Below are 27625 nucleotides of genomic sequence, written 5' to 3' on the forward strand. Positions count from 1 at the left end.
AAGCAATTCAAGCAGATTTTCGTCCGTCTCCAACCTCTCCTCCTTCTCAGTAGGCTCCCAGGGCTCCAGAAGGACTGTCTGCGCCACCAGCTTCTCCTTACCCTTGAGGGTTGCAATATAGCAGGCTCGAGCTACCTCCGGGTCCCCCTGCACCTCGGCCACTCCCTCGGGAGTGGGGAATTTCATGCTGAGGTGTAAGGTCGAACAGACAGCTCGGAGTGCGTTTAGGGTTGGACGTCCCAATATCATGTTGTAGGAGGACGGCTCCTTTACCACCGCGAAATTTATCTGAACAGTTCGGCACCTTGGTGACTCCCCTATAGTGACCTGGAGGGTTATCATTCCCTCAGGCCTTACCGGTGGACCTGCAAACCCTATCAAGGGGGTACGAACTGGGATGAGCTGTTTATCTTCCAGCTGCAGTTCTCTGAAGGCCTTGTAGTACAACACATCGATGGCGCTCCCATTGTCTATGTACACCTTTTTTACCTTATAGTTACACGTGACGACCTCTATCACAATTGCCTCGTGGTTATTGGAAGCTAGGGGTACCGCATCCTCCGGCCCATAGATGATTTCCTCGTACATCTTTAAGCGCTTGTTTGAGCTCTCCCCACTGGGGGGAGGTCTGTTATTTCGCCGAGCCGAATGGCTATCCCCTCCAGCAGGTCCCCCTGCAATAGTGTTGATCACCCCCGCCAGAGCCTGCTCCCCGCGTACCGGAGTCCGCTCCCGAGGACCCCGAGGTCGGTCGTGCGAGTTGAGCGCCCGATCTCGCTTGAATCCTCCTTGCTTCTGATCAGTTCGCCCTTCGCGGACGAACTGGCCAAGATGACCCCTCCGGATCAGCTTCTCAATTTCCTTCTTAACGTGGCGACAGTCTTCAGTGTCGTGGCCCACATCCCTGTGGTACGCACAGTACAGGTCCTGATCCCTCCTGCTTCTATCCCCGGCCAAGGGCCGGGGAGGTCGGGATAGCCCTTCCTGCTCCATCACCGCGAGGACCCGAGCTCGGGGGGCGGTGAGGGAAGTCCAAGGCTTGTCTGCCCCTAAGGGTTGGCTTCTAGGCGGGTGGTCATAGGTACTTTTCCGCCCTTGGTCACGTCGCACGTCCCCCTGGTCAGTTGTCCTTCTGCGCTTGTCATCCCTCTGCCTCTCCTGGGCGCTCTTCAGGCGATTGGCCTCCTCAGCATTGGCCTTCTCATGAGCTCGATCCAACATCTCCCGAACTGACTTGGGTGGTCGCTCCACGAGCTCGGTGTATAACTTCTGCTTCCGTAACCCGTTAATGAAGGCAGCCATGACCACCTTGTCATCTCGGTCGCGGACCTGGAGGGATTCGTTATTGAACCGCACCATGTATTCACGCAGTGACTCCTCGACCCTTTGTTGAATGGTCATAAGGTGAGCGGTGCTTTTGGAGAAGGCTCGTGAAGAAACGAACTGTGCTGAGAACAGTCGCGCGAGCTGAGTGAAAGAACTAATCGATCTGGGGGGAAGTCCCTGGAACCACTGCCGAGCCCTTCCTTCTAGGAACATCGGGAAGGTCTTGCACCTGACCGCATCTGCGGCCGTTTGTAAGCGCATCTGCGTCATGAACACGAACATGTGGTCTTCCGGATCCGTAGTAGCGTCGTAAGGTTTCATGGTTGGAATTTTAAACTTCGCGGGCAGTTGGTATTCCTCGATGTCAAGCGCAAAGGGGGAAGCAATGTACCTGTCCGCCTCCGGGTCAAGCATCAGGTCCAGCTCGTCCCGTACCTGTTGTCGCTCCCTCCGGGGGGAGAGCCCCCGGACGGGCTCCGGATGTTCAGTTCGGGAGTTCTTGTGAGATGGCTCCACGACCTCGACCTGCTCTAGCGTGAGTTCCCGACGCGCCCGCTTGGCCCCGTGATTGGGGCTCCCAGTTCGGGACTCTGACAGGTCGGCTCCTTGGACCTTAGGCTCCTTGTCGAACTGACCTCCCGACTGCCCTTTGAGGTAGTCCACGATCGCTTCGAAGGTGGGCAGGTTTGCCGCCACCGTTTGCACCAGCTGTTCAGGCGGAATCCGTGAAGGCCCCGCCCCTGCTCCTTCAGGTGTCGGATCCCGATGAGAATTTAGGGGGGCGCTTCGCTCCTTCCCCTTAGATGCACCAGCGTTCCTCTGAGACCTTGTTTTCGGCATGATTCGCGAAGAAGAGTAACGTGTTCCCACAGACGGCGCCAATTGATGCGATTGCCGAAGTGAAGGTCCGACCGGACCGGGTGCCTAGGGAGCGAGCTGAATCGTCCGACCTGCACGCGGGCGAGCTGCGGGGCTGAGTCCCCTGTAGCAACTCCGACGATCAAGTCAGAGGAAGATCTTGTAAGTGAAAGAGTAGAGATTGTGCTATGAATAGCGTACCTTGTGCCTCTCTTTTGTGTAGTATTTATAGATGCTCAGGTAGTAGCTTCCTGGTAGGACAAGGAGTCCTTACTGGAGTGAATGACTCCTAGGGCTCCATGACACGAGCCTAAGGATGCGGACCTCGCAGCCCATCAGGCCCCTACGCCTGAGAGGTGGCGCCCGCATGGGCCGACCTGAAACCGTAGCCCAGCACCTCCAGTCCGAGCTCGTGGGTCGGACTGGGCTGTTCGTGGCCCGGACCGATGTGCGTCTGGGCCCCACTACAGAACACATTTTTACTTCAACTTATTCTGTAATCAGGATTTTTTTTTTCTCATGGTTAATTCAAAAGCCAACATTGTACAATTTTTATATAAATGTACATGTAGTTTCACATAAACCGTTCATAAATTATCGTAATAAAATGATCCAATTTTAGTCGTAAATTATGTCCAATAATAAAGTTCGTGACATAAATTTCAAAGTAAGATTACTTATAAATCTTTTAAGGTACTATCGACTACTTCTTCTTTATTTTTAATTAATCAAGAAAAAATTTATTATACTATTTTAGTGCTCTTACCAAAGAAAATTCGACATAAAAAAAAACAAAATAAAATTCATATTAGAAAATTCAGAAAAATAAAAAGGTAAACGACTTGAGAGCCACAACGACGCCGTATGGTGTTACGGATCTCTGCCCGCTTCAGTCTAAGATCCATCCTAAGGGTACAAAAGTGGATTAGTCACTGAAGAGCTCAGTCTTCGTTCCCAAACGCGACATCGCAGTGGAAAAATGCCGTCCCCGAAACCCTTGGCCACAGCGGCAGGCATGTTGCGGGCGCGATTGAGCCCAGCCCTTCGAACAAGAGGAGGAGACGCCCACGGGCCGAGTCGATGGGCTACACCGGGCCACCAAGAGAGACCCAACGGCTACTTATTCAACCGGACGCCGCCGCCGCCCGGACAGTCTCGTAAATGGGAAGACTGGGAGCTGCCGTGTTACATCACCAGCTTCCTCACTATCGTCATACTCGGCGTCGGGCTTAACGCTAAGCCCGATCTCACTCTCGAGACTTGGGCACACCAGAAAGCCCTAGAACGCCTCGAGCTTGAATCCGCTGCTTCGCAGGAGTCTGATTAATCTGGAGGATGATGATGAAGAAATAGTCATTTTGGGGTTTGGTTCTTCTGTTGATATGTTTTCATGGTGTAGTTGAAAATAAGGGTTTTTGGTTGACTTCTGGAGCTGGGACTCTGGGAGATATGAAATCTTTTGAGATTTTAAATTTACTTTACTGCGTTTTTATTTACTGGAATTTTGACTATGTTAACCTTATGATCTTGCAATCAGAATATGTTAATTTTACATAAAAGCTTATGTTTTTTGTAATTTAATCATAAGTTTTTGGTTATTGGAATTTAATCTTTGTTATGGTGGTTGATTCACTGAAATGTTAATTTTGGAGTAGCAGTTATTGTGTATCCATAGTTTCAAATATTTATGTGAATTGTATTTCAGTGGCGGTGTTTTGTAGTAAATGTCTTGGAACCTGGTAGACTTAGCATGAAATACCGTGCAAATTTCTGGTTGATGTTGTATTGGACCTTAGGTGGTTCTGTGGATAATTAGGCTTTTCGGTTGCTGCTCTTTTTGGAACCTTGGTTATATTTACTCATCCATTCATAAGGATGTCTTCATACCATAATGGTTAAGGAACTTCCAGATCCCAACTAGATATGTATTTCTTGCGTCTTGATGCAGTTTACTCGAACTTCTGTGGTTCATGTAGGATTTACGGGTGATTGAACCCGTATGTTGGTAACCTTAACTATAGTTGATTAGAAGGTAAGTTTAGATGTTTGTTATCTGTAGTTTAGTTGATGGTCCACTCCTTATGTGGTTTGCATATATCATAACAATTTCACCAACATTCACAAGCACTGTAAAGTGGTCTTTTCAAGATAATTGGAATGCTTATACTTTAAGCTCATCTGTTGGAATCCCTGCTGTTTGCTCTTTGAAGAAGAAATGTAAGCGGCTGTCTCCTTTGCTCCCATGCATTTTGTTGAGCACTCTGGAGGAGGTGTCCATACACTTTTTTCGGTTATCTGTTCAGATGTTTGTTTTTCTTCTTTTGGGGATAAAGAAGGAAGTGAGGAGGAGGGGCTTCTGATTTTCACTCAATAAAAATGTGTCTGCTTCCTGCATATATGAAGCAGTGTATAGTTCTCTATGTTTCAAGATATTGTTTCATAAACAGAGGCTACTTGGGTTGCTAGAATATTGTTAAATGTTGTTGAACCACGGACACAAACATTTTGTGATTCACTACATTTAGTTAGTCTATTTTGGGAATGGGTTTAACTTGACATTTAGGTCTAAAGTACTTCTGTCTGTTTGATGTGTGACTCACTGCGATTACTCAGTCTAATGAAGTAATCTGTTTTGGAGGTGCCTATGAAATTGATTTGCAAGAAAACAATGCCACCTTAAACAGAGATCTTAATGAGCTCCAGAAACTTTTGACCAGCTAGCCAACTATTACTTGTGGTAGACTTGGGCCTTGTTTCTTGTAAGGGTTGAATCACGTATTTCAAACAGTGATGGAGGTGCTACCCATGTTTGATTATTGTTATTGGAGAGTTCTGTTTGTGGTGTATGGTGTAAATAAACAAGAATACTTAGATGTGACCTGTACTCTGAGCATGTGGCAGAAGAAAACTAGCGCATTATGGCCTTTTGATCCTTTTCTTTTTAGTTTTTGCAAGCTTGCTAGTTTTTGGAGTTGAGAGGCATGATAGATTTCTTCATCAGCAAGGCAAATAGAAAGTACCTTGACCAATCAGAACGTGTTTTAACATATCAGTTGGCTTATATGCAAACAATGAACTTGACATCATAGCTTCTGAAGCTGGTGTTACCTTCAGTAGGTTCAACCAAAATTTCTCTATGAAGGTGATGATCCTTGAATCTGTGAATTCTGGGCAATCCTATTTTTGTTTTTATTTTAATCTCCCTTATTCTTGGATGCTTTTAGAGATTGAAGTTTCTCTTGTTACATGAAATTGACGGCATGCTCAGTAGTTCATTCGTGAAGCCTTCATTGAGTACCTTTGAAGCATAAATTGGGATTTGTTGTGGTTTGATACCAAAATCCACCTGGTTGCTTGTCAAACTTGCTGAACGAGAATATGCAAGTACTTTCAGTTGGTATCCTCAGCGGATGGAAGTAGGTCATTTGGCAAAACATGCTGCGGGAGTAGGAACATGGAAATGATGATCAGATGCTTAGGAGATCGTCTGAGGACAATACATTCCACCTGCAGCTTCCAAGAATGTGTGGTTTTTCTGTTTTTTTTTTTTTTGTTGTCCTTTTCAACTGTTTAATCAATGGTCTGCCAGTAATTCATATGACGAATATTCAGATGCTACCATTGAGTGAGTGACTACCGCCATTTGATGCTTGTGTTCCTGTTGGCCACACACACTTCCTTTTTTTTTTGTCATTTTATTTTATGTAATGCCAAAGATGCCTTTCTTCCACCCGCATTTCAAACACCCCACTTTCTTCTTTTACTGCTCCCTTCCATTTGCCAGAGGCCGATGGGATGTTTTTCGTGGTTTTTTGAGTGCTGAAGGGCCCACAACGACAGAGAACCGAACGGAGGCCCGCCAAAGTTATAAGTTGGCGGGTAGTGGGCAGGACCCATTGGACACTGCTTGTGGCGGAAAATGACTGTTAGACATTGGAATTATATGTCCATCGACTTCATCAAATGAGCCCAAAGGCTCACGCACAGCCAGATTTCTCAAACCAATTAAGGAACATTGAAATGATGATCAACAACTACATGGAAGAGAGAAAGGTTCCGATTAAGGAACAAGACGTGTTCTTCCCTCTATTGCCGAGTTCCTTGACAATTTAAAGAATCGTTCTTGACTTTGAATCCCTATCGTTCCTCTTAACATTTTGTAAATCACTTCCATTTCAGTAGCTGAAAGACAGGTGAGAAATAGTACGAGTGTGTTCGGACAGGAAATTATTTAAAATATCACTTGAACTAATTATGGTAACAGTTTCTGTGATGTGATGCATATGCAATAAAAATATTTTTTGTAAAGATATTTGAAATATGATCTAAAATGAAATAATTTATTATAACACTTTTTATAATGTGATGTATAGAAGATTTTGAAAAAAAAAAGTTGTTGTAAAGATTAAAAAAAAAATCGATTAAAAATTGTAATTATGATGCAAGTAAAATAATATTTGAAAGAAATAATCAGTTAAGGCCAACTAACCCGTTCACTAGCTTAAGGCCCAAAACAAGCCCAAAGCCAGGTTTGATCTGTTGGTACTGCTGTTTCATGGACTGACATTTGACAGATAATCGCGGCACTTATATTATTTAATAAGAAAAGAAAACAAAAATGAATTTGGCCCTAATTGATTCGAGTCCATAGCATGGACTAGGTGCACGGGGAGACCGTGAGATAGGTCTGGGATTAACGTTCGTCCCATGACTTTTGATCACGGGGACTCAGATCTAAAGCTGCATCATCATGCATTGGAAGCTTTGCCAGCGAATTTGCAATCATATTGTATCATGGTCAACCTTAAAAAAAAAAAAAAAAAGTGTTTATCTGTACTTTCGAGCAAACAAATGCGAGCAACAATCTATAAACTAAGGAAGAACTAAGAGTAATAGCTCAAGAAAGAAAGATAAAAGAAAGAGATCTGCACGTTTGGATTGCTATTTTATGAAAATTTTATAGAAACATATATTGCAGTGATTTGACATATATGAAGTGAAAGAGTAATTGACAAATATGTTTACGAGAAAAACGTAAAAAGCCATGCTCCGCTTCTTTAGTTGGCGTTCATCCTAAATGTCATTTTGACTTTAATTATTGCACAATTTAATTAGTTACCAAGTGAGTGCAGTGCGTAAATGGATTCAGACGAATTTGGTTAGTGCCTTTGGATCTCACTCACCTGCTTGCTATAAATGGGAGAATAAGAGAGAGAGAGAGAGATTTCTCCCTTCAAAGTTTTGAAAAGAGTTCACACCTTCCTCTTTTTAATTACGTAAAAGTAAACTTTGTCAACATTCTACAAGTTCATGCATGTGGGATTCACTTAATACTTCTTGATTTGGCTTTGTGACGAAGTTGAGTAATGCTCTACCCCCCAAAGCCAAAGGGGCAATTTCATGGTTGGCATCTGACAACATTGTCTTCCTTTTCAATCTAGAAAGATTAGAGAAACATATCTGCCTGCTTTGATCCCGAAACAATGACTGAATTGGGACATAATATAATCAGGCAAGAACTTCCAAAATTCTCTTATCTTAGTAAAAACACGCGACGTTGCATCTACTTATAGTATGCCAAGATTAAATTTGTACGTACTAGTAGTTCATGGTTCATGATGAGATCGCCAAGTACTTTTGCTTCTAGCAGTTCTTGTGTCCTATGTTTTGCCTTATGAAATTAAATCTCAATTGATTGTGAGAGTCAAAATCGTTTTGAGATCTAAGAGCCCGTTTGAATTGCATTTTTTGCGAGTTCTTAGGAAAAGAATTACTCTAACACTTCTTTGAGATACGTTATACGTGAGGTAAAAAGGGATTGAAAATTATGCAGAAGGAATATTTACAAAAAATATGAAAACTTTCTTTAAAAAATGATAATCTATACAAGGCCTAAATTTATCATTCATCCTCTGAATTAAACTTCAGTTTGAGTTTGACTAGTAATTGCTTTAATCAATATTCGTGTTGAAGTAATTAATAAATCTTCATGGTTCATGCAGTTCATATGAATACGATATGGTACAGTGTACATAAACCATTCTTACGAAGTTCTCATGTCACCTGCAAATGACATGTTTCATACGAATGATGCAGAGGGTATAATGTAAATCTTTATTTTAATATGTTTTGTCTTCAATAATGCTATTTTACAGTTCTTAAGCTTGATACTCTGTGCAAAAAGGTATTCTATAATTGAATATTATTGAAAGGGTAAATGCACCTTACACTTCTTTTTTCGTACCATCTAATCAATCTCTCCTCCTTGGAATGTTGATTTAAGTAGCAGTATGACAAAACTAAAGCAAAAGCATATTCAAATTATTCTAATGTATCACTAGTATTTGCAAATAAAGTAGCGGTACTAACTTTAAAAAGGCGAATTTCTACCAATAGGGGATCTCGTTTATGAAAATGCGGCAACTGTGAAATATTTTTTCTTTTCGATTTTTCTTCTTTGATGTCGGAACATTAGGGGAATTTTTGTATTTGTGTCCTAGTCGCCACATGCGGTGACTGCCAGGTATTACGTATAATTAGTTAGTTAACTAAAAATAGGCAACTGCGGCATCCAAACTCAATAAAATTGGATAGTTAACATTTACAGCATACTACTATGGTATGAATAATAAATTTTTGGATTTGTAGGTATTATTAATGTACGTGTATTTGGGTAATTTGAATATTCAGTTAATAGCTTTTAGTTGTGTTTAATATATATTTTTTTAAATAAATCAATAAGTAATTATTTTAATTACAGATAATCTATGCTAAATATAAAGCTTGAGTAAGGGGTTCGTAGTTAATATTGAGGTTAACATTTATGTCACTTTATGAACTTCCTTTTTTTGCACTTATAAAAATTACTTTTACTTTAACTACCTATAACTATTCATGACGATTTTTACTTTTAACTATTTAAATATATGTTTTCAAGATAACTATTCCTAAACATTATAACTACCCAGATAAAATTATTTTATGAAAAATATTTAAAAGACAGTAATAAAAATTTTATTTAAAATATATGACCTTAAATATTATGTATTTTTTTGATTGCACACACATTAGGTGTGCACTGAGCACTATTAATGATTATGGTAATAAATTTAGTTGTGCAGGTAACATATATAGTTAAATATGATTATGTGTTATGAAAAATTACTTTTTGGGTTTATAGTTTATTAGTTTATTGACCAATTTTTTATGCGTATGATTATTTAGTTAATCTGTGTACTGAGTTAACTTTTTTTGCAATTAACGAATGCTCATTTTATTAAATAAATGATTAATTATTTTATTTGTAGATAATTATGATTATGTTAATTAAGTTAGTTGTGAAAGTCGGTAAAAATGAAAATTTTTAACAACTGGCTTATTAAAAATTTTCAGTTATAGTTAATAATTAATTTTATACATTTGTAGTTATATATGATTATTCTTAGTTAATTCGACATTATATTGCGAATAGTGTGTTATTTTCAAAATTAAAGATTGCTTTAATAGAACGTGCAAAGGTGAATGTTTGGAATAATTATATTTACGTAATCAATATATAAGAAAATTCATAGCATCTGATTAGAAAATATGAAAGCAAACACCAAAATTGTGATGATTTTCAATTAATCGTTGTGTGTTTGGATGCGAGATTATTTGAAATAATTACTGTAGCACTTTTTGTGATGTGGTGTATGTGAGATAAAAAAATAATTGAAAAGATAAAAAAATATATTAAAAATTATAATGATGATGTAAGCAAATAAATTTGGACAAATAATCTTCGGTCCAAACACTAGAAATTCGCCTTTAGACAGTGCAGATAAATCTTAAACTAACGGAATGCAACGTCTTTTTTGCATCATGTCATTCCACTTTTGGGACAGGATACTGCTAAAATCCCCACACACTAGCATTTGGCACAAAAATATTTTTTTTTTTTTTTTTCAAAAAGTTCTTCTAGTCAGTCACCGAATCCGAGATGAGATGCGACCACTGACCAGTACTTAAAAAAAATAATAAATAACAATTCGTGTTCATTTCAATTCCAATCAACGGCTAAGAAACTATACTTTTTGGACACTTGGCAATCGCTGCGTTCGATTTTAGATGCCACAACAGCAGCAATTTTCTTTTTTTAAAAAATATTTTTTTCCCAAAAAATTTTTTCCGACACATTACAAAAATAAAATAATACTTCATGATCGTAGTATGTCTGAAATGCGACAATTCTACGTGAAAAAGAAATTCTAATAAAACATAAAAAAATGTGAATTTTTGAATTGAGCATTATTTTAAGAAATTTGCCCTTTGAAAATGAAGCACCAAACCGAAACCACAACCTAAAAGGGACCGTCACTCGTGCCCCACCACCGTCGTCCAGAAGCCGGAAGAAACAACGCCAAGTTGGCCAAAAAGGGCATCTGAAACCCTGCTTTGCCCAAGGTTGGAGTTCATTTCCCCTCTTGCGCAAGTCAGCAATTGTTTGTCACCTCCATGCTCGGGAGGAAAAGAGAAAAAACGAACAAACAAAATGAAGCTCTTTGCAAAGCTTGTGGTGATTGGACAATTCAAGCAAGAAGTTCAATTCTATGGGTGTAGTCTTAATTAAATGGTGAATGCGGAGGTACACAAATGGCCCAAAATTATCCATTTGGATTAGCTATTTTTAGGGGTGTTTTTGAAAAAATTTACTATAACAGTGTATATAAAAATTTTTTACTATAAATATTTGATATTATATAGATGAAATATTTTTGAGTTATTTTTATTTGTGTATTACTATATCATTGTATTTGAAAAACTTGTTTTTGAAAAAATAGCCAATCCAAACGGAGCTAGTAGCATTCAAAAATGGATGTTTCTTCAACAATGGATCCTTTATTCTTAATAAGTTTTACTATGTACTACCGCCTAGGTAAATTTTCATGACCAAACAAAGGACTATGAAGGGAATCCATTCAAATGCAGCGGATCTTGATTCCATTTTTTTTTTCCGGGTTCTTGCAACAATACCAAATTGTTGTGCTCAAATCATTGGCCCTAATTCAAAATCTAGAGGATAAGATATCATGCAGATAAAATGTCACAATTGGGGACCTGGTATTATTAAGTTTTCGAGAATTATTACTTGGCCTATTAGGGGAAGTGGAACCCATTACGTGTATAACATCCATCAAAATCTTGAGTTTGCCATGGCTGCTGTGAACCTCACTCTAACAACTGGATGCCACAGCCAGTAAGTCTAAAGCTAGCTTCTTGACAAAACATTACTAGTGTTCAGCGGCTGATGCTTATTTTTCGTTGTTTATATGTTTATCTCGGAGGCAATTGGCAATTTCTTAAAACTAGGTACCTTGCAGAGAATCCAATGAATGTTTTGTCAGTATTGGATCTAATGGATGCCAACAACACAGGACGAAATTGGACGACACTGGATCTAATGGTCAGTGCATAACCAACTACACGTAAAGTAATAATTGGTTACCAAAAGAGTTTTAAAACTTTACTTGAGTATAGGTCAAGGGATCGAATCTCTTGTCCTACATTAGAATTTTTTAAAATATTCCGTTAGCAGGTGCATAGGCACCCGTTTGAGTCGGTAGTGATTTAGTACCCGTCGGATTACCCCTTGATCGTAGAAAGTACATAAGAATGTGTTAATTCTGTGACAAATCTCTTACAAAAAATTAACCTAAATTGCTATACATAGGACCATGCATGAGGCCGTATCCGTTGGCTAGCTACGAGAACACAAATATGAAATTCATAAAATAGCGATTTTGATCTTCATCATCTGAGATTCACGAGAACTTACAACTATTAGCTTGCAATTTTCCACGTTAACATCATAGATCTGTAATATACTAGAATGTTTTCGGAACATGTTATTCACGACATATAGATGTAAAAGTGAATGTGTGATACTCCCATTCTACGTTAAAAAAGTAGAGTGTTATAGATAAATACTTATAAAATCTGAGTACTCATAACTTAACATATCCATTTTGGATTAAGAGAACGGAATTCAAATAATTGCTAAAACTCCGATCGTGTCTTGGACCTGTAGACCTGAAGCACGATGGAAGGACAAAGGCAAAATTAATTTTTACTAAGTACATTGAGAACATAAACATTTTGATGGTATAGCTTAGTAAAATGACGAAGTCCCTAGTTTAAAAACGAAAAATAACCATTTTTACAAAAAACAAAAAGAACCAAAAGAAAAAAAGGTCATCTTCACACCAAATAGTACAATAAAAAATTTGGAGAGCAAATTATTCGGATGGCCACTAAATTTTTGGAATCGTCGAGTTTTGATTACTGATCTATTAAAAGTCTGTTTTTGACTGGTGAACTATCTAAAATTTATGTTTCTGACCATTTCATCAAATTTAATCGTTAACTTTGCCTCTTTCTTTTATCTTGTGAATCGCGCTAGCACTCGGATCTATCATAGTTAACAATAAAAGCTAACGAAATGGCTCGAAATTTAAACTTTAAATAGTTTAGTGATCAAAACCAGACTTTTAATAATTCAATAATCAAAATTTAACAATTCTAAAAGTTTTAATGGCCATTGGATAATTTGCTCAGATTTGGATTTTGGACCATACCTCAACTTGCCTTTTGTTGTTGGCCAAAATGAAGTACAGCCAATTATTGAACAATGGGAATACATCACATCATCTTACACAAAAAAAAGAAAAAATTGCAGTAGGTAGCCTCACGCATACAAGATTAATTACAAGTCATGTCATTAACCTAATGCACTCTCAACAATGCAAAACTACTACACTCCCAATTCTGTCGCAATAAATGAAAATTAGGATTAGACTCCTAGAAATAAACCTAATCCTACCCCCAACATATGATTCATATATATGCTCTATATATAGTAATTTTAGATTGCTCGGACAAATTACAAATTTTTAACTCGCAATCTCATGGATGATGATTTAATGACTTGTCATTTCCTAAAGTGTTTGGTTAGAAATTGATTAAAGATGCAGTAATGTGTCTTAGTTCATCTTTAGAATGAACGAAACATTTGTGACTTGACTATTTTTGGTAGTGTGTTAGGATATAAGATAAACAAAAAGTATTAGCTAGAAGATCTAAATCATAGTCTAGCCAAAACAAATGCATAAGATCAATCATACCAAAAACTCCAGAAGTTAGATTACATCCTATTTACGCACATTGACCTAGTTATATCATTAATTAATACGTTTACTAATCACTTTTTTATGTTGCATGTATCACATCGAAAAAATATTATAATATTTTTAAAAAATAAATATCCCAAATAATCTCCTATCCAAACACACACAAAGTTAATAACAAAACGGTGCATCTACCTAAAGACTTTTCTTGATGGTAAATCTACGCTTTTAAGTTCCTTGAGATATTGTCCATATGCAAGAACTTGAACGGTTCCTTGAACCCTCTTTTGTCCAGTTGTTGCTTTCTATAGGTAAATAATGATAGAGGAAAAATAAAGGTAATTTTACACACACATGAAAATAATGAAACATATGGCACGGAAGCAAGAAGCCAAAGCTTGGGTCCCCATCCATCAAAATTTCTTCTGGTTTGTCTACTATTTGAGTGGCGGTCTTCGTCGGTGACTCCCACCGGCTTCTTATTTATTTCATCTCCGTCTCACCCGTTAGAGCAGCACTATTCCTCTTAATGTATGTATTGTCCCTGTCACCTTTCTTATAGTGTGCAGTTGAGCTCATAGGCCATTAAGACCGCGACTTGCTATTGACAACTTCATTTTTTTAGCCAAAAGAAAAAGTTTGGATAAGTTCCACTTTTATCACCAACATATGATGGGATGTATTTTCAGAATCATAGATTACTTATAAATGTTCGTACAGATTGCCCACTAAAATTACATTTGCATAAACAATGACGATTGGAACACAATCATTTGGTATGCCTCGCCATCATAATTACATTCATATCTTTTTAATTATAACGACAACCATCCAATTTCTCTTGGGTTCCAGTTTGTCCTTTCAATTTGTTTGCCAATCTTCAAAATGGGGATGCACATTTTCCTCTGGCGTTGCAGTCTCGGAATACCAAAGTTTTAGTATACTTATTCGGATATATTCATTCGTGAGGAGTGGAAGAATATGTATTCAATTGCGTAAAAGCTTCACAAAAGCATGTTTAGAGAGAGCGAGAGAGAGCTAATTCCTTCAAGTTTACAAGACGTGGTTATCTTGACTTAACGTTTGAAAATTACTTGATTCTTTCGTTCTCTTGCTAAACCCAGAGAAATGAACACTACTCTTTCTGGGACCTCCATTAATCATTTTGCAATTATTTGATTGATTTCTTGTTTTTGTGTTTCTTTTCTTGCATAAGACTGAGGCAGTCTAGTTTTTTATTTCTCCAAATTGGCTGGCAGTTGTTTATCTTGTTGTTTCCGTTTGTTTTCAATATCATTCGATCCTTCCAAAATATATATATATATATATCATTCGATGAAATCAGAGTGATAGATTGAATTTATTCAGTGAACATGTTATACTGCAAGTAATGGAGAAATGCCAAAAATAATGCATAGCGTTTCTAATTTCTTGTTGCTTTCTAATTGGTAACACAATTTGATCAAACCGTAGTTGTGCCTTTGAGACCTATAATATTTAGGGTTTGTTTAACGGGTGCTTTGTTAAAGATATATTTCAAATGATTATATATTGAAAATGTAAAATTAATTAGAAAAAGTAAATAAATACAAGAGAGGGTAGGTAAAATTAAACAAGGAAAGTATATAAATACAAGGGAGTATAATAATTATTAGTACGTATATTTATATGGCAAATTAGGTAAATGTTAAGTGCGTTAACGAGTGTCAATATGGATACCCATTAGAAAAACCCTTATATTTAAGCCAAACAATTTGCAGTCTCATCTTTGAAAAATATAATATGACATAAATTTGGTAAAAATATTTTGCCTATTTTTCACATGTGCAGGATATTTATGATTCAAGTTTATTGGCAATAATAGTTTCAATTGGGTTATAGATGTAGTTGAGGACTGCTGAGGAGGTATCCAGTTTTCGGTCATTGTTTGGATTGTAATTTTTTAGATCTTTTTTAAAAAATATATTATAACGATTTAATATATATGAAATAAAAAAATAATAAAAAAAATATGTACAACGTAATCATTTTTTTTGTTGAAAAATTAATTGCTTTCCAAATAAAAAAGGGCCAATGTTTCCCCACGTTGTCCGTCCCCATATGAGACTGTCTGATGATCTGATCCATACGCTCGTATTCAATTTACCATATTTATCCATCAGTCCCTAACGTTCAATTAATCAGGAATAATAAAAAAAAAAGGTTCAATTAGTGCCCTCACTCGTCACTTTGTCTGCGGGGGATAGTACGTGGTTTAGGTGGTGGGTCAATAAACCTACGGACAGCCATTTAATGCCAACAAAAGAAACTATTTTGATCTTAAATTGGCACTCCATTATTTTGTAGTATCACACTATCTTTATTATTTTCATCATATGGACTAATAAATAAATAAGAGTCTAAAAAATGCAAAAAAGGGATAATAAAGGTGCTATCGGAAACAAATAGAGTTTTTCATTAACAATTGCCTAATTTAACCATCTCTCCAAAAGTTTTATTCAATCAATTATATATGTGCACAGACACCCCTCCTGCTCCTCCCTTCCCATCCTCAACTGCTATATCTATAAATTAAATCTTGAATCCAATCTAACACTAATGGCTAAAAGAACTCTAAACGCCCTTCCCTGACCATTGGGTCAAGTTTAGTAGTTACTTTTGATAGTTCATTTATAAAGAATTAGTGGTATATGTTTCATATAATTAAATGTTGCTATTTTTATTATTTCACCCTTAAAATTTCTTTTCAATGACCTTTGTCCTCTTTCTTTGATTTGTTAGTACCAGTCATGGAATCTTGAATCAAAGCAAAACCATATTCTACGAAATCTTTTTAATTAATAAAATAGCTCAAGGAATGTTTCAAGAATAATTACTAGTCGTTATTTATAACCGTCCCCATCTTTGATCGACTTTAAAACTACCCTTTCTATAAAATTTTGTTATAAGAAAAAAGAGAAAGGTTCCGTTTGATAAAACTGAATCTGAATTCTGAAGTCTGAATTCTGAAATCTGAATACTGAAACAATTAATTTGCTGAATTTTAAGTACTGAAAAGAAATATATGAATGTCTGAATTTTAATGCTAAACTTCTTTATACTGTTTGATAAATTTTTATAACTGAATGCTTAATAAATTTAATTTGACAATTTAGCCCTTATATCTTTTCATTCAAAAAAGAAATACTAGAACCTATAATTTAATTAACTTAAAATTATTAGGTATGAAAATGACAATATTTATTTTTAAATCAAATTAATATAAAAGATGAAATATATTATATGAGGAGTATGGCAAAGATGTGAAAGTCATTAAAAAAGAAGAAAATTGAAACTAAAAACCGTTAGATAGAGAATATCAAATTGTTTAATTAGATAAGAATTTTGAACATAATTAACAAACAATGGTAGATTTGGTAGATAAGATAAAGTAATTGAAGTAATTCTATTGATTCTTATCAGAATTAAGCATTTAGTTAGGATTTTTGTGCTGAAAAAAATACGCACAAGTTTAGCACTGCTTAACGAATTCAGCAGATGGATTTTCATTTATCAAACACTCAAAACATTTGAATATCTGAAAAGATTCAGTTTCAGCACTTTTGTATGTTATCAAATAGACCCTAATGGTTTCATTTTAGATCGGTGAAAAAAAATAAGGAAGAATGTTAACAACAAAATTAGATTACAAGGGAATAAAAAGGGAATTAATGACTTTTTAAATATGTTTTTTCAATGACTTTTTTTTTGTTAAATATGTTTTTTCAATGACATTTTTTTATTACCAGCAAATGTTGGTGCAAGTAGAAGTAGTTTGCATCCCTTAACTATACTTTCCCTAAGTGATTTGATCTAACTCGAATAGGATTAGTTGTGATACCTGTGGTTTCTTTATTTACAAATATACTTATAAAAAATGAGATGAAAAATTTTAAAAAATCAACCACCCAAATTATCCATACAGTAATTCACCAACCCATGAGAAAGAAGTCAAAGAACAAAGAATCCATCCATAAAGAGTCAAGACGAATAAACGCGTAGCGTAACCGGTCATTCCCGGTGACTCTCTCCCCACCGACATCAACGTAACCGGTCAATCCCCATCTTTATCATCATCATCATCATCATTAAATGATTCCAGCAATCTAAACAGCTTTCTTTCTCCATACACCAGCACCAGCACCAGCACCAGCACCAGTACTCTGCTAGCAGTAAGCAGTCTTCGCCTCGCACTTATTCATCTGCATCATTATTTCTTCTCCCTTCATAATTCAGCAACGCCGAAAATTCTGCTTATTACGTTGAAATTACGCAGTAATATCATGCCATTTGCGATTTTTCAAGTCTGAGAAGATCCTCCCGCCCGCTGCTTCTTCCTCACGAAACTTGAAATTCTTCGTCATTTTTCCTTTTTGTGATATTCTCTTCTCCATCCGAAGCTCTGGAGCTAAAGAAGCAAACTTGAATTTTGGGTGAGTCTCTGTTTTTTTTAGTGTTTTACTGTATTCTTCACGGCATTTTACGTATGAACTTTGAGTTATACTCTTTCTCTTTTCATCTACTAGAGAAGAAAAAGGAGGAGATTGTATTGGATCAAATGAAATATGATGTCATTTTTTTTTTCTCCCATTCCGGAAAGTCTGTGTAGTGATATGGAGGAATTTTGACTTTTTTAGTAGCCGGGCGTCTGCCGTTGGTTTCAGAATATTTTTCCTGGGAAATGCTACCAGTAAATTTGTACCTTTTTTCTTAAAATAAAAAAAGAAAAAAAGTAATCTATTACTATCTCTATGTTTTCCTCCTCCTCTCGCTCCTTATCTACTTTTTTTTTTTTAATTCTTTTTTTTCCTTTTCTTTTATTTCGTTGGTTTGATATTGAACTGATTGAAAAATAGACCTCTCTCAATGTATGGATATGGGTTTGGAATTTTGGAAAATTGCGACTTTTGAGATTTGACGGTTATGCTCCACAATCCCCACTTCCCAGGCTGTAACCGCCATGTACCTCCCCTGAATTCGGCTTTCTTCATTTTACCGAATTTTCTCTGCTCTCTTTTTATTCATTTCTTATGGGATGATGGTATAATGATCAGCATTGCTTGAAATGGAGGTGAGGAAACAATATAAGTAAACTTATGCACAGGGTCGTAAACAACTGTCTGCTCTGTATTTTTTTTAAAAAAAATTTATGAATATGTTTTGTTTAAGTTTCTTGTTCGTATGGAAAATTTAATTATTTGCTGTCGCCATAATTTAAGCAATTGTGAATTAGTATCTGTCATCGTAAACATATGCTTTTAGTACAGCTGTATTATGTCCCAATCATGTTGCTTAATAATTATGCTACAGGGTTGCAACTTGTTCTCCCCATCAGAATATTCAGTTGGGATGATTTTGTTGCTTCTTGAGGAGCGGTAAATTAGATTAGCAAATTGGTGAAACTATGTACACTGTAAATTCTTCAATTGTACATCGCTAGCTGTCTATCTAGCAGGGAATTCAGTACCATCTTGTCCTGTTTTCACATTTTGTCTGTTGTTTTAAGTGGGTTCGCTTTAGTGATAAGATGCCAGTTAAGACTCCTGGAGATTTAGGTCCTACTAGGTGGCTTAACTATTGTAGTTGGCTCCACTAAACAGTTTTGTGAAGCAACAATTAACATAAAGTTTTATTAGATGGCTCGACTAAGCAATTAAATTGGCGGTTTAACTATAGTAATTGGCTCCGCTAAGCAGTTTTGTGCTGGAGCGATTAACACAAAAGATTTCTTAGATGGGGGAGAAATTGTTCATAAAACATTGTGATTTTGACTCACAGTTTGAGTTGGACTTTTATGAATGACCATCCTCTGAAAGAAAGAGTCAGTTCTTTGTGCCCGAGTCTATCCTGTGGCTGCATATCTTGGATGTTGTATCTCCGTTTAAATAGATTTGTGCTCAAAAAAGAAAAAAGAAGCTGGAATAGTGCTGCATAATTTTCTATCCCAGAAGTTGTAGTGCTTCGCTTTTCTTTTTGTTCTTTTGTCATTCAAAAATACTGTTCTTTTTTGGTAATTGAAAAATAGCAGTATTCTTGTTTTGATTTATGCCCATTTACATTCTTGTAAACGCTTGTACTCACATGAGAGTAACTCAAGGATCCACATTTTCTCTACTTCATTGCTTTTTCTCCTAAAAAATACACACAGTCATTGTCTAGCTATAGAGAATTTCAAATAGGGCAAGAATATAAGGTTTCTTTAACTGCTACAAGAAGATCTAGTTAAATGAGTATCTGCTTGGTAAAAACAAAACACCAAGTCTTAACAAGTGCAATGACTTGATTGTTGTTTATGCATGACAGCTTGCTAAGGAAACATAGTGTTATTGGTGAAACTCACTTTTTGCCAATAACACTTGATTCTTTTTGTCATGTTGTTGCATAGTGTACAACTCCATAGTTGGTTTGTGTAAGCTACTGTATATAGTAAATACAGTTTCTCTGGAGTGGAGTCCTGTTCAAGTGGTGTCAGGAAGGCTGTATCCAGAACCATATACTTTTGGCCAGCCCTAATTATTTGCCTGTCTCTCATTGTAGCTGCTTTCCTATGGCATGCTCCAAGTTTGTAATTTAACTTTTTAAGTACAACTACCCTCATCCCCTCTTTTTTCTCTACCATGATTTTAAATGTAATAATTTCTTAAATAAAAAAGAGTAGCTTATAGATTTCTGGAAAAAAAAAATCATACATGCTCTAACATGATTCTACATACGATAACTTATTGTAAAAAAATTAATTAATTATATATTTTTGAAATAAGCACACAAGTATTGTGTGCCAAAAGTACTAGTTTCTTATAATTCCTCTGAAATTTAATGCAATTTCGGGATGTCATTCGTTCATCATTTCTCTTTACATGATCAGGTTTTTCAAAAAACATTTAAAACGAATTCCCCGCTCCTTTCTCCTGCATTTGAGTGTGTTACAAATTCCTTCCTGAGCTTTGGCTCCCTGAGATTGGTTAGAGAGACTTGTAAAGCCACTGTCATGTCATGATATTTAGGCTGCTGCAGACATTCTTGATTGAACTTTTTCTTATGAATGGTTGTTCCTCTTTTTCAGTTGTAGCTGCTTGTTGGAATGCAGTTAAAAAAGTGAATATAAAGCATGAAAGAGGTTGACAGGAAGAAAGTTCTGAAAAATAATCAAAGGAAATTTTCTGCAAAACCCGAGAAAAGAGATCAGAATTTTCAACAGAAGAGTGACAGAAATGCTTTGAAACGAGAAGGAAATAAAGTGAAAGCTTCATCTGCTAAAGCTGACAGTGGTACATTAGTGGGTGACCCAAACACAGGCACAGAGCCATCTGAAGTTTATCAAAATATGGTGATAGATTACGTGGATGATGTCCACAAGTCTGAAGCAGCATCTCCTGATGTAAAAACACTTGAAATAGTTGATAAAGATACCAATTCCAAAGTAAGTGATCCTTCTCATGATGTGGGTAATGAGCCTAATGAAGACTCAGAGCAAGAATCAGATAGTGACACGACTAATGATTCAGTGTCATCCCAAGGAGATATTGCGGCAGTTGATGATGAGAAGATAGAAAGAGCTTCAAGGGTTTCTAAAACTCCAGTAAAAAATGATCTACCTGCTGGTAGTTCTCAGCCTGGAAGAGCAAAATCTGATCAGAGTTCGGATAATACGCGATCCAAAGCATCAAAAAGTACTATCAATGAGCCCATAACATCCAACAGAGAGTTTTCTAAAGGGACAGGGAAAAACATATCTGATGACTTGAAGACTATCAAAGTGCATCCAAAACCTTCAGCAGAATTTTCAGGAGTCGTTGACAAACCACTTGAAGAGGCAAAGGATGTTGATATACAGGATGAGACTTCAGTTAGTGCTAACAGTGTTGGAAGTGATGATGAACCAGTAAAAACTGAGGAAAATGGTGAGAATGAAGACAAGACAGCTTCAGATCAAAAGATTCAGGACATGGAAACAAGAATTGAGAAACTTGAAGAAGAGCTTAGGGAGGTAGCTGCTTTAGAAGTTGCACTTTATTCTGTGGTTCCTGAGCATGGTAGCTCTGCGCATAAGGTGCATACGCCTGCTAGACGCTTGTGTAGGCTCTATATTCACGCCTGCAAACACTGGTCTCCAGCCAAGCGTGCTACTGTTTCTAGAAATACTGTTTCTGGACTAGTTTTGATTGCAAAGTCTTGTGGCCATGATGTCTCAAGGTGTGTAGTAATTTTGTCTTTTATATGGTCCTGAATTTACTCCTTTTTTCCTTATCTAACAAATTTTTCCTTTTGGTCCTTTGAGTAAGGCTGACATTCTGGCTGTCAAACACGGTTGTGTTGAGAGAAATTATCTCTCAGACATTTGGAAGTGCATGTCAATCAAGTCCTGTTGCAAAAGCATTTGAGTCAAATGGAGGAAAGATTGGTGAAGCAAAGTTCTCGTCGCTTAAATGGAAGAGTAATTCAGGCAGCAAACTACCAAACAAGCAGAGTTTCATGCAGCTGATGGATGATTGGCAAGAAACAAGGACATTTACTGCTGCCTTAGAGAAAGTTGAGTCGTGGATGTTCTCCCGAATAGTTGAGTCAATATGGTGGCAGGTGATCACTCTATGCTGTTCAGTTTATAAATGCATTTTTCTATACATTTTTTGCGTGAAACTAAAATCGTTTTGTTAGAATAACAAAAACATACATATTTATGTTATGTTAACCAATTATTTTCACATTGTGCCTGGCAAGAAGACAACTATCATTGTGACATATTCGTATAGCTAATACTCAATCTGTACATAGAGCAAATTTTGTCAAATTGAATTGTCGGAAAATAGAAGTGTCTCGTATTGATTGTTCACAAGCCGTGTAGGTGGTGTACTAATTTATGTAGTTTGTCTACTTAGGTTTTGTTTATATGTGTATCTTTTCTTTGGTACAAGTCTAACTTCTTATGTTTCAGACCTTAACTCCGAATATGCAATCTCCCAATGATGACCACACAAAGAACAAAGTTCTTGGTAGAATATTGGGCCCTCCTTTGGGTGATCAGCAGCAAGGCAGTTTTTCCATTAACTTATGGAAAAATGCTTTCCAGGATGCTTTTGGGAGACTTTGTCCTGTTCGAGCAGGAGGCCATGAATGTGGGTGCTTGCCTGTGTTGGCGAGGAAGGTGTGTATGTTTATGTTTGCCTGGCAGCCTGCAACCACCCCCCACCGCCCCCCGCCCCCCCCCCCCCCCCCCCCACCCAAAAAAAATCCCCACCCCAAAAGAAAATCCCTTCCAGCTACCACTTTCTTTTCTTGTCAGGTTCTTTATCTCTCTCTCTCTCTCTCTCTCTGTTTTTTTTTAAGCCATTGTAGTTTTTCTTATATCTTCTTCTTATATTGACTAGGTTGTATTGGTGGAGCTTGGTTTTGCAAAATTAGCTTCAACTGTTGTAGCTTTTAAATCTTTTGGGTTTTCATGTGCTGAACCTCCATATTTGTTTATATTTGTCATATCTTTCACTAGATGCTGCATTTTTCATTAGGTCATGGAACAATGTCTTGCCAGACTAGATGTGGCCATGTTCAACGCTATTCTTAGGGAGTCAGAACATGAAATCCCAACTGATCCAGTATCGGATCCCATAGTTGACTGCAGGGTTTTGCCTATTCCTGCTGGAGACTTAAGTTTTGGCTCTGGTGCACAGCTCAAAAATTCTGTAAGTTTTTTCTCACTAATTCTGAATAAATTCTAACCTCATACAGATTGCATTTTTTGAAACTCAGGCAAAGAGAATCCATTTGCATCTGTCCATATGCCAAGATATTTGCTACTTTATCTATTGGTTGCATGAAATTAGTCCGTCCCCTTGACTCTGGAGGCTTCTGGAGAGTCTGACTGAAATGTGGAAAAGTAGCTGTTTTAAGACTCATATCTTATAAAAGTACATTTCATCTGCTATTTTGTACGTTGTACAGGTTATAACAATGAGGATATATTACCTTTGCAGATTGGCAATTGGACAAGATGGCTAACTGATTTGTTTGGCATGGGTGCTGGTGATTCGATCAAAGATGATCAGAACATTTGTGAGGATGATGGTCAGGGAGGTGCAGATGAACCCAAGTGTTTCTATCTTCTTAGTGCTTTGAGTGATCTTTTAATGCTTCCAAAAGACATGCTTATGGATCGAACAATTCGAATGGAGGTCCATGTTTTGTTTATATTGATGAATTCCACTTGTTACCTTCTATCTTATTTTAGGAGGACCTCTTAGGGAAGTTTATTGTTGTGTCTTGTAATATGCAGGTATGCCCACAAATCAGTCTTCCATTGGTTAAACGGATACTTTGCAATTTTACCCCTGATGAGTTCTGCCCTGATTCTGTTCCAGGAGCTGTATTAGAGGCTCTTAACGCTGAGGTACTAACATACCTTTTGACAAACAGAGAAGTAGAGAATTGATAATGATAAAAAGAATTCATAATGACTTGATTTATTATAGAACACAATTTTGCAGAATTTCTAACATGAGAGAGTCATGCAGAAACGTGATCTTAATCTGTGGACAGAACCTTCATGTTACATGGACATATTTAGCAGGTTCTGGCATTACATAGCAAAAGATGCTTACATGCTTGTGGTGTTTTGAAGCTACAGCCATGTTTTATGATTACATTATGTGATTCAGTGTTAGAGATGTCTTTGGTAGTATATTAAGCTGTTGACTAGCTAAATGGTTAGAAGTCCTGTGTCCTCGTCGTACCACACCTCCAAACTTAGTTGTAGATAATCTGAATGGTTGTCTGCATGATGACGACCTTTTCCAACTATTAAAATTCTGGAATTGTTTCACTTACTTTTTCCACTTTGAAATGCAGTGCATCATAGAGAGGAGGTTTTCAGGAGACGCTGCTAGTACATTTCCTTATCCTGCGGCTTCTGTTGTCTATACACCCCCATCCTCCTCTGATGTGGCAGAAAAAGTTGCCGAGGCCGGTAGTAAATCACAGCTGTCGAGGAATGCATCTACCATACAGAGTAAGGGGTATACCAGTGATGAGGACCTGGTGGAATTGGATTCTCCCCTGGCAATTATCGTTGACAAGTCTTCGTCTTCTCCAAAGCATCTAATTCCAAATGGAAGTCAGAAAAACGAGCAGGATACAAGTCATGTTGGAGTGAATGCAAGGTACGAACTGCTTCGCGAGGTTTGGCAAGCAACATAGGGTGCATGCTTGCTGGGATTATGGTTCCCCTCGGCTGCAAAATTTATTCTTTTTTCCTTTTACGGTCAAAAAGCGTTGTCTGTGTGATCAAGAAAGCTTCAGCGGAAAGCAATACTTAGCAGCTGAATTGGCAGATGTTTTGTATATTTTTCATGCAGTTGATAATTGGCAGCATCACACTGAGATTGAATTCATGTTGTAAACGCTTCCGGAAGGACCTTGCGTCAGCTTTTTAGTGTAGATTAATAAATTGGGAATCTGAAACCATTATACAGTTGCATTCTCACATGATGTTCGCCTGAGGTCCGGCTTTTTGTTAATGACCATTCATGACATAATTGGAAAAGGATTAGGGAGAAAGCAATCAGAAAAGTCAGGACTTTCAAATGAAGTTCAGATGTGAACCAAAACCAAAGTTTTTGTTGATTATATTTGACAAAGTCCTCCAATTTCCTTGCAGCACAATCTTCACCACTTGATGTAAACTTCTCCAATGCTTCATTCGCTTCAATCATCACCATCATTTAACTCATCCTCAACAAGCCTCGAAAGGGAAAAGAAAACCAATTTCCGAATATCAGATTTTTTATGGTCTCAATGTCCAAAAGCAAGAAGGAAAACAACTAAGTGGCCAATAATGAATATTTCACATTCTTTGAAGCTGGGACAGAGGTTCACCTTGGAATTTGATTCAACACTATTCAAGGGGTGAAGGGAGGAACGTGTAGGGGTGACAAAGAAGAGAGGAGTTTCAATACTAAGTAGATAAGTAGGTTACAAGCCGGTAAAATATCAACAAATTCCATCCAAAAACAACAGTGAAAAGCTGCAATCCTCTAGTTTAGTTTCTCTTCCAGGTTGCGTTTCTTTGTCGTTTGAGAAGAAGGATTTGATTGCATCTCCTGTAAGACCTTGGAAATCAAATCTGTGAGCTTTATAATTTTGAGAATCAGACCGAAACTAGGCTTTCAGTAAAGAGAAAAGCACAATGAATTGTCTCCGAGTAATAAACCACTCCTTTTTTGTTTCTTGTGTCCAGCAAAGTTAAATCTTGCGACAGAATCCGCAACAGAATCTTACCTTCAGCTGACACAAACAATGGTGAAGCACAATTGTTTAATATCGCAGAATTTGGTATTGAAGCCACTTTAGTCCATGACTCTAACACACTATATTCTTTCATAATCCAGATTTCCATTGTACCATCATCGAAGGTGCAAACTATGCAAAGATATCCATCTACAACCCTCAACTTCCAATCAAACTTACCACGTAGATTATCCGGCACTGCAATTTTCCCATATTTCTCTGCCTCCAAGTTCAGTGACATGATCACGGGGGTACTCCTTGAGCCATCTTCGTATGATCTCCAATGAAGAGCGCCATTCACAAGAGCATAAGAATCCCAGGAACTAAAGCCATCTGGTATGTCATCAATCAACTTCCAAGAATCAGATTTCCAACTATAAACTCCCAAGGCATACACGTATTGTTCTTCTACTTTTGGAAAACTGTAAGTAAGAGTACTATACAGTTTGACAACCTTGTAATCATTATTAGAGTCATCATAACCAAAGGCATGAGTCGCACAATAACTGCGATCCGTTGCAGCCCTAACCCTGTCAGAAATATTCGTCCCAGTGTAAAGTATCTCAACCTCATGATAATCATATGGCAAAGTTCTCGATTTTTTTGTACAAGGGTTCCAAAGAGTCAGAACTCCAGGTATGCTACTTAAGCAAACCAATCCATTGCAAGAACCCACGATGTCATATGGATCTTCTTTAATAGTAGAATCAAGCACAAGCTGCTCAACAACTTCAATAGAGGAGATGCCATTGAGCAAAGAGTGAAGAGAAAAAGTTGAAAGGATATCAGGATTGTCTTCAGTGGCCTGTAAAACCAGTTTAGTCAGAGCATGTTTGGGATGTCTAGATGAATATTTTTGATGGTTTTTGATGAAGTTGGAGCTTGAGATCAGAGAAAACCATGATTTACAAACACATTGCAATTGTCCCAGTGACTTTACAGGCAACCAGGAGAGGATTTCAGTGATGATTTCTTGGGGAAAATGAGGCACTGGCACAGAGAAAATAGACTGGACGGAATCCTGTTCTGGTGGATGAGCCATGGATTGGCCTTCAGTGGCCATGGGCGGTATCATGGGATGTTTTCTACTTTGATATTCCAGGCTTTTATTAACAAGATAGTACCCCTTTTATCAAACAATCTTTTAAACGTTTAGTTTATGAGCTAATTGCAATTTAACCCCCTAACCACTCACTCAGTGATCAATACACCTTTTGTTCTTTTATAAGCATCATAATCTTGTTAAATCTAGACTAATAGCAGAAATCAAATCACATAAATTGTACATAGATATAACAGATCGAAGGACCAATATCTAAATAATTAATAAAATAATACAAGCTATATATAGGTCATTACTGAGTGACCAATACACTTACAAATTTTCAATTTTCTTTTTACATTTTGCTATACTATTAATATTTGGTACATTATCTAAACAATTGTATAATTTCTATTAATTTTATGACAATTTCAAGAAAATGTTTAATTGGCAAATTACCAACATATGTCAATTTAATAAATATACCGTACAGGGAAACTTAATATTTGTTATTAGAAAATAAAACATATCATAAAGAGATCTTTTGCAGAAGTGGTACAAATTATTGGCCGATTAAAGGAAAAAAAAAATTAAAATTTCCCTTTGGTTTTGTCATGGATGGTTCAAAGACTTTTTTTTTTTTTTTTTGGTCAATTGTCACGTTATCTATAATATCCTACACTTGGTGGGATAGGAGGCAAGAGTTCAAATCTTGCCTCCCACCAATTGCTACATTAAATGGTTTCTTAAAAAATCTAGACGGGTGCATATATAGTACATCCATATGATCCAATGATGATTTAATCTCCACTAACCCCTAAAGGAAAAAAAAAAAATTAAAATAGGGGTTTTCCCTTTGGTTTTGTCATGGATGATGATGGTTCAAAGACTAGTGTAGAAAAATAGGCAGTCAAAGATGCTC

General features: G+C 37.1%; 3 protein-coding genes across 4 annotated transcripts; 2 read left to right on the forward strand and 1 right to left on the reverse strand.

The window, feature by feature from the left end:
• The first annotated feature begins 3085 nt into the window (after nt 1-3085).
• LOC113694581 (uncharacterized) lies at nt 3086-3743 on the forward strand. Its single transcript, XM_027213422.2, has one exon. The coding sequence runs from the start codon at nt 3164-3166 to the stop codon at nt 3509-3511; it is 348 nt and encodes a 115-aa protein (XP_027069223.1). The 5' UTR covers nt 3086-3163; the 3' UTR covers nt 3512-3743.
• A 13694-nt stretch (nt 3744-17437) lies between these two features.
• LOC113696292 (uncharacterized) lies at nt 17438-24846 on the forward strand. 2 transcript variants are annotated; one of them, XM_027215728.2, is made up of 9 exons: nt 17438-17557; nt 17662-17818; nt 20449-21578; nt 21668-21962; nt 22318-22527; nt 22889-23062; nt 23354-23551; nt 23653-23766; nt 24225-24846. In XM_027215728.2, exons 3-9 carry the CDS (start codon nt 20494-20496, stop codon nt 24570-24572), a joined length of 2424 nt encoding a protein of 807 aa, XP_027071529.1. In that variant the 5' UTR covers nt 17438-17557; nt 17662-17818; nt 20449-20493; the 3' UTR covers nt 24573-24846. The 2 variants fall into 2 exon arrangements, with proteins under 2 accessions (XP_027071529.1, XP_071911510.1); XM_072055409.1 differs by lacking the exons at nt 17438-17557; nt 17662-17818 and adding an exon at nt 18351-18456.
• A 457-nt stretch (nt 24847-25303) lies between these two features.
• On the reverse strand, nt 25304-26752 carry LOC113696293 (F-box/kelch-repeat protein At3g23880-like). Its single transcript, XM_027215729.2, has one exon. It carries the CDS (start codon nt 26734-26736, stop codon nt 25522-25524), a length of 1215 nt encoding a protein of 404 aa, XP_027071530.2. The 5' UTR covers nt 26737-26752; the 3' UTR covers nt 25304-25521.
• Between the last annotated feature and the right edge of the window lie 873 nt (nt 26753-27625).

Source organism: Coffea arabica, chromosome 6e, assembly GCF_036785885.1.
Source record: "Coffea arabica cultivar ET-39 chromosome 6e, Coffea Arabica ET-39 HiFi, whole genome shotgun sequence".
In the NCBI taxonomy this organism is placed as follows: Eukaryota; Viridiplantae; Streptophyta; class Magnoliopsida; order Gentianales; family Rubiaceae; genus Coffea; species Coffea arabica.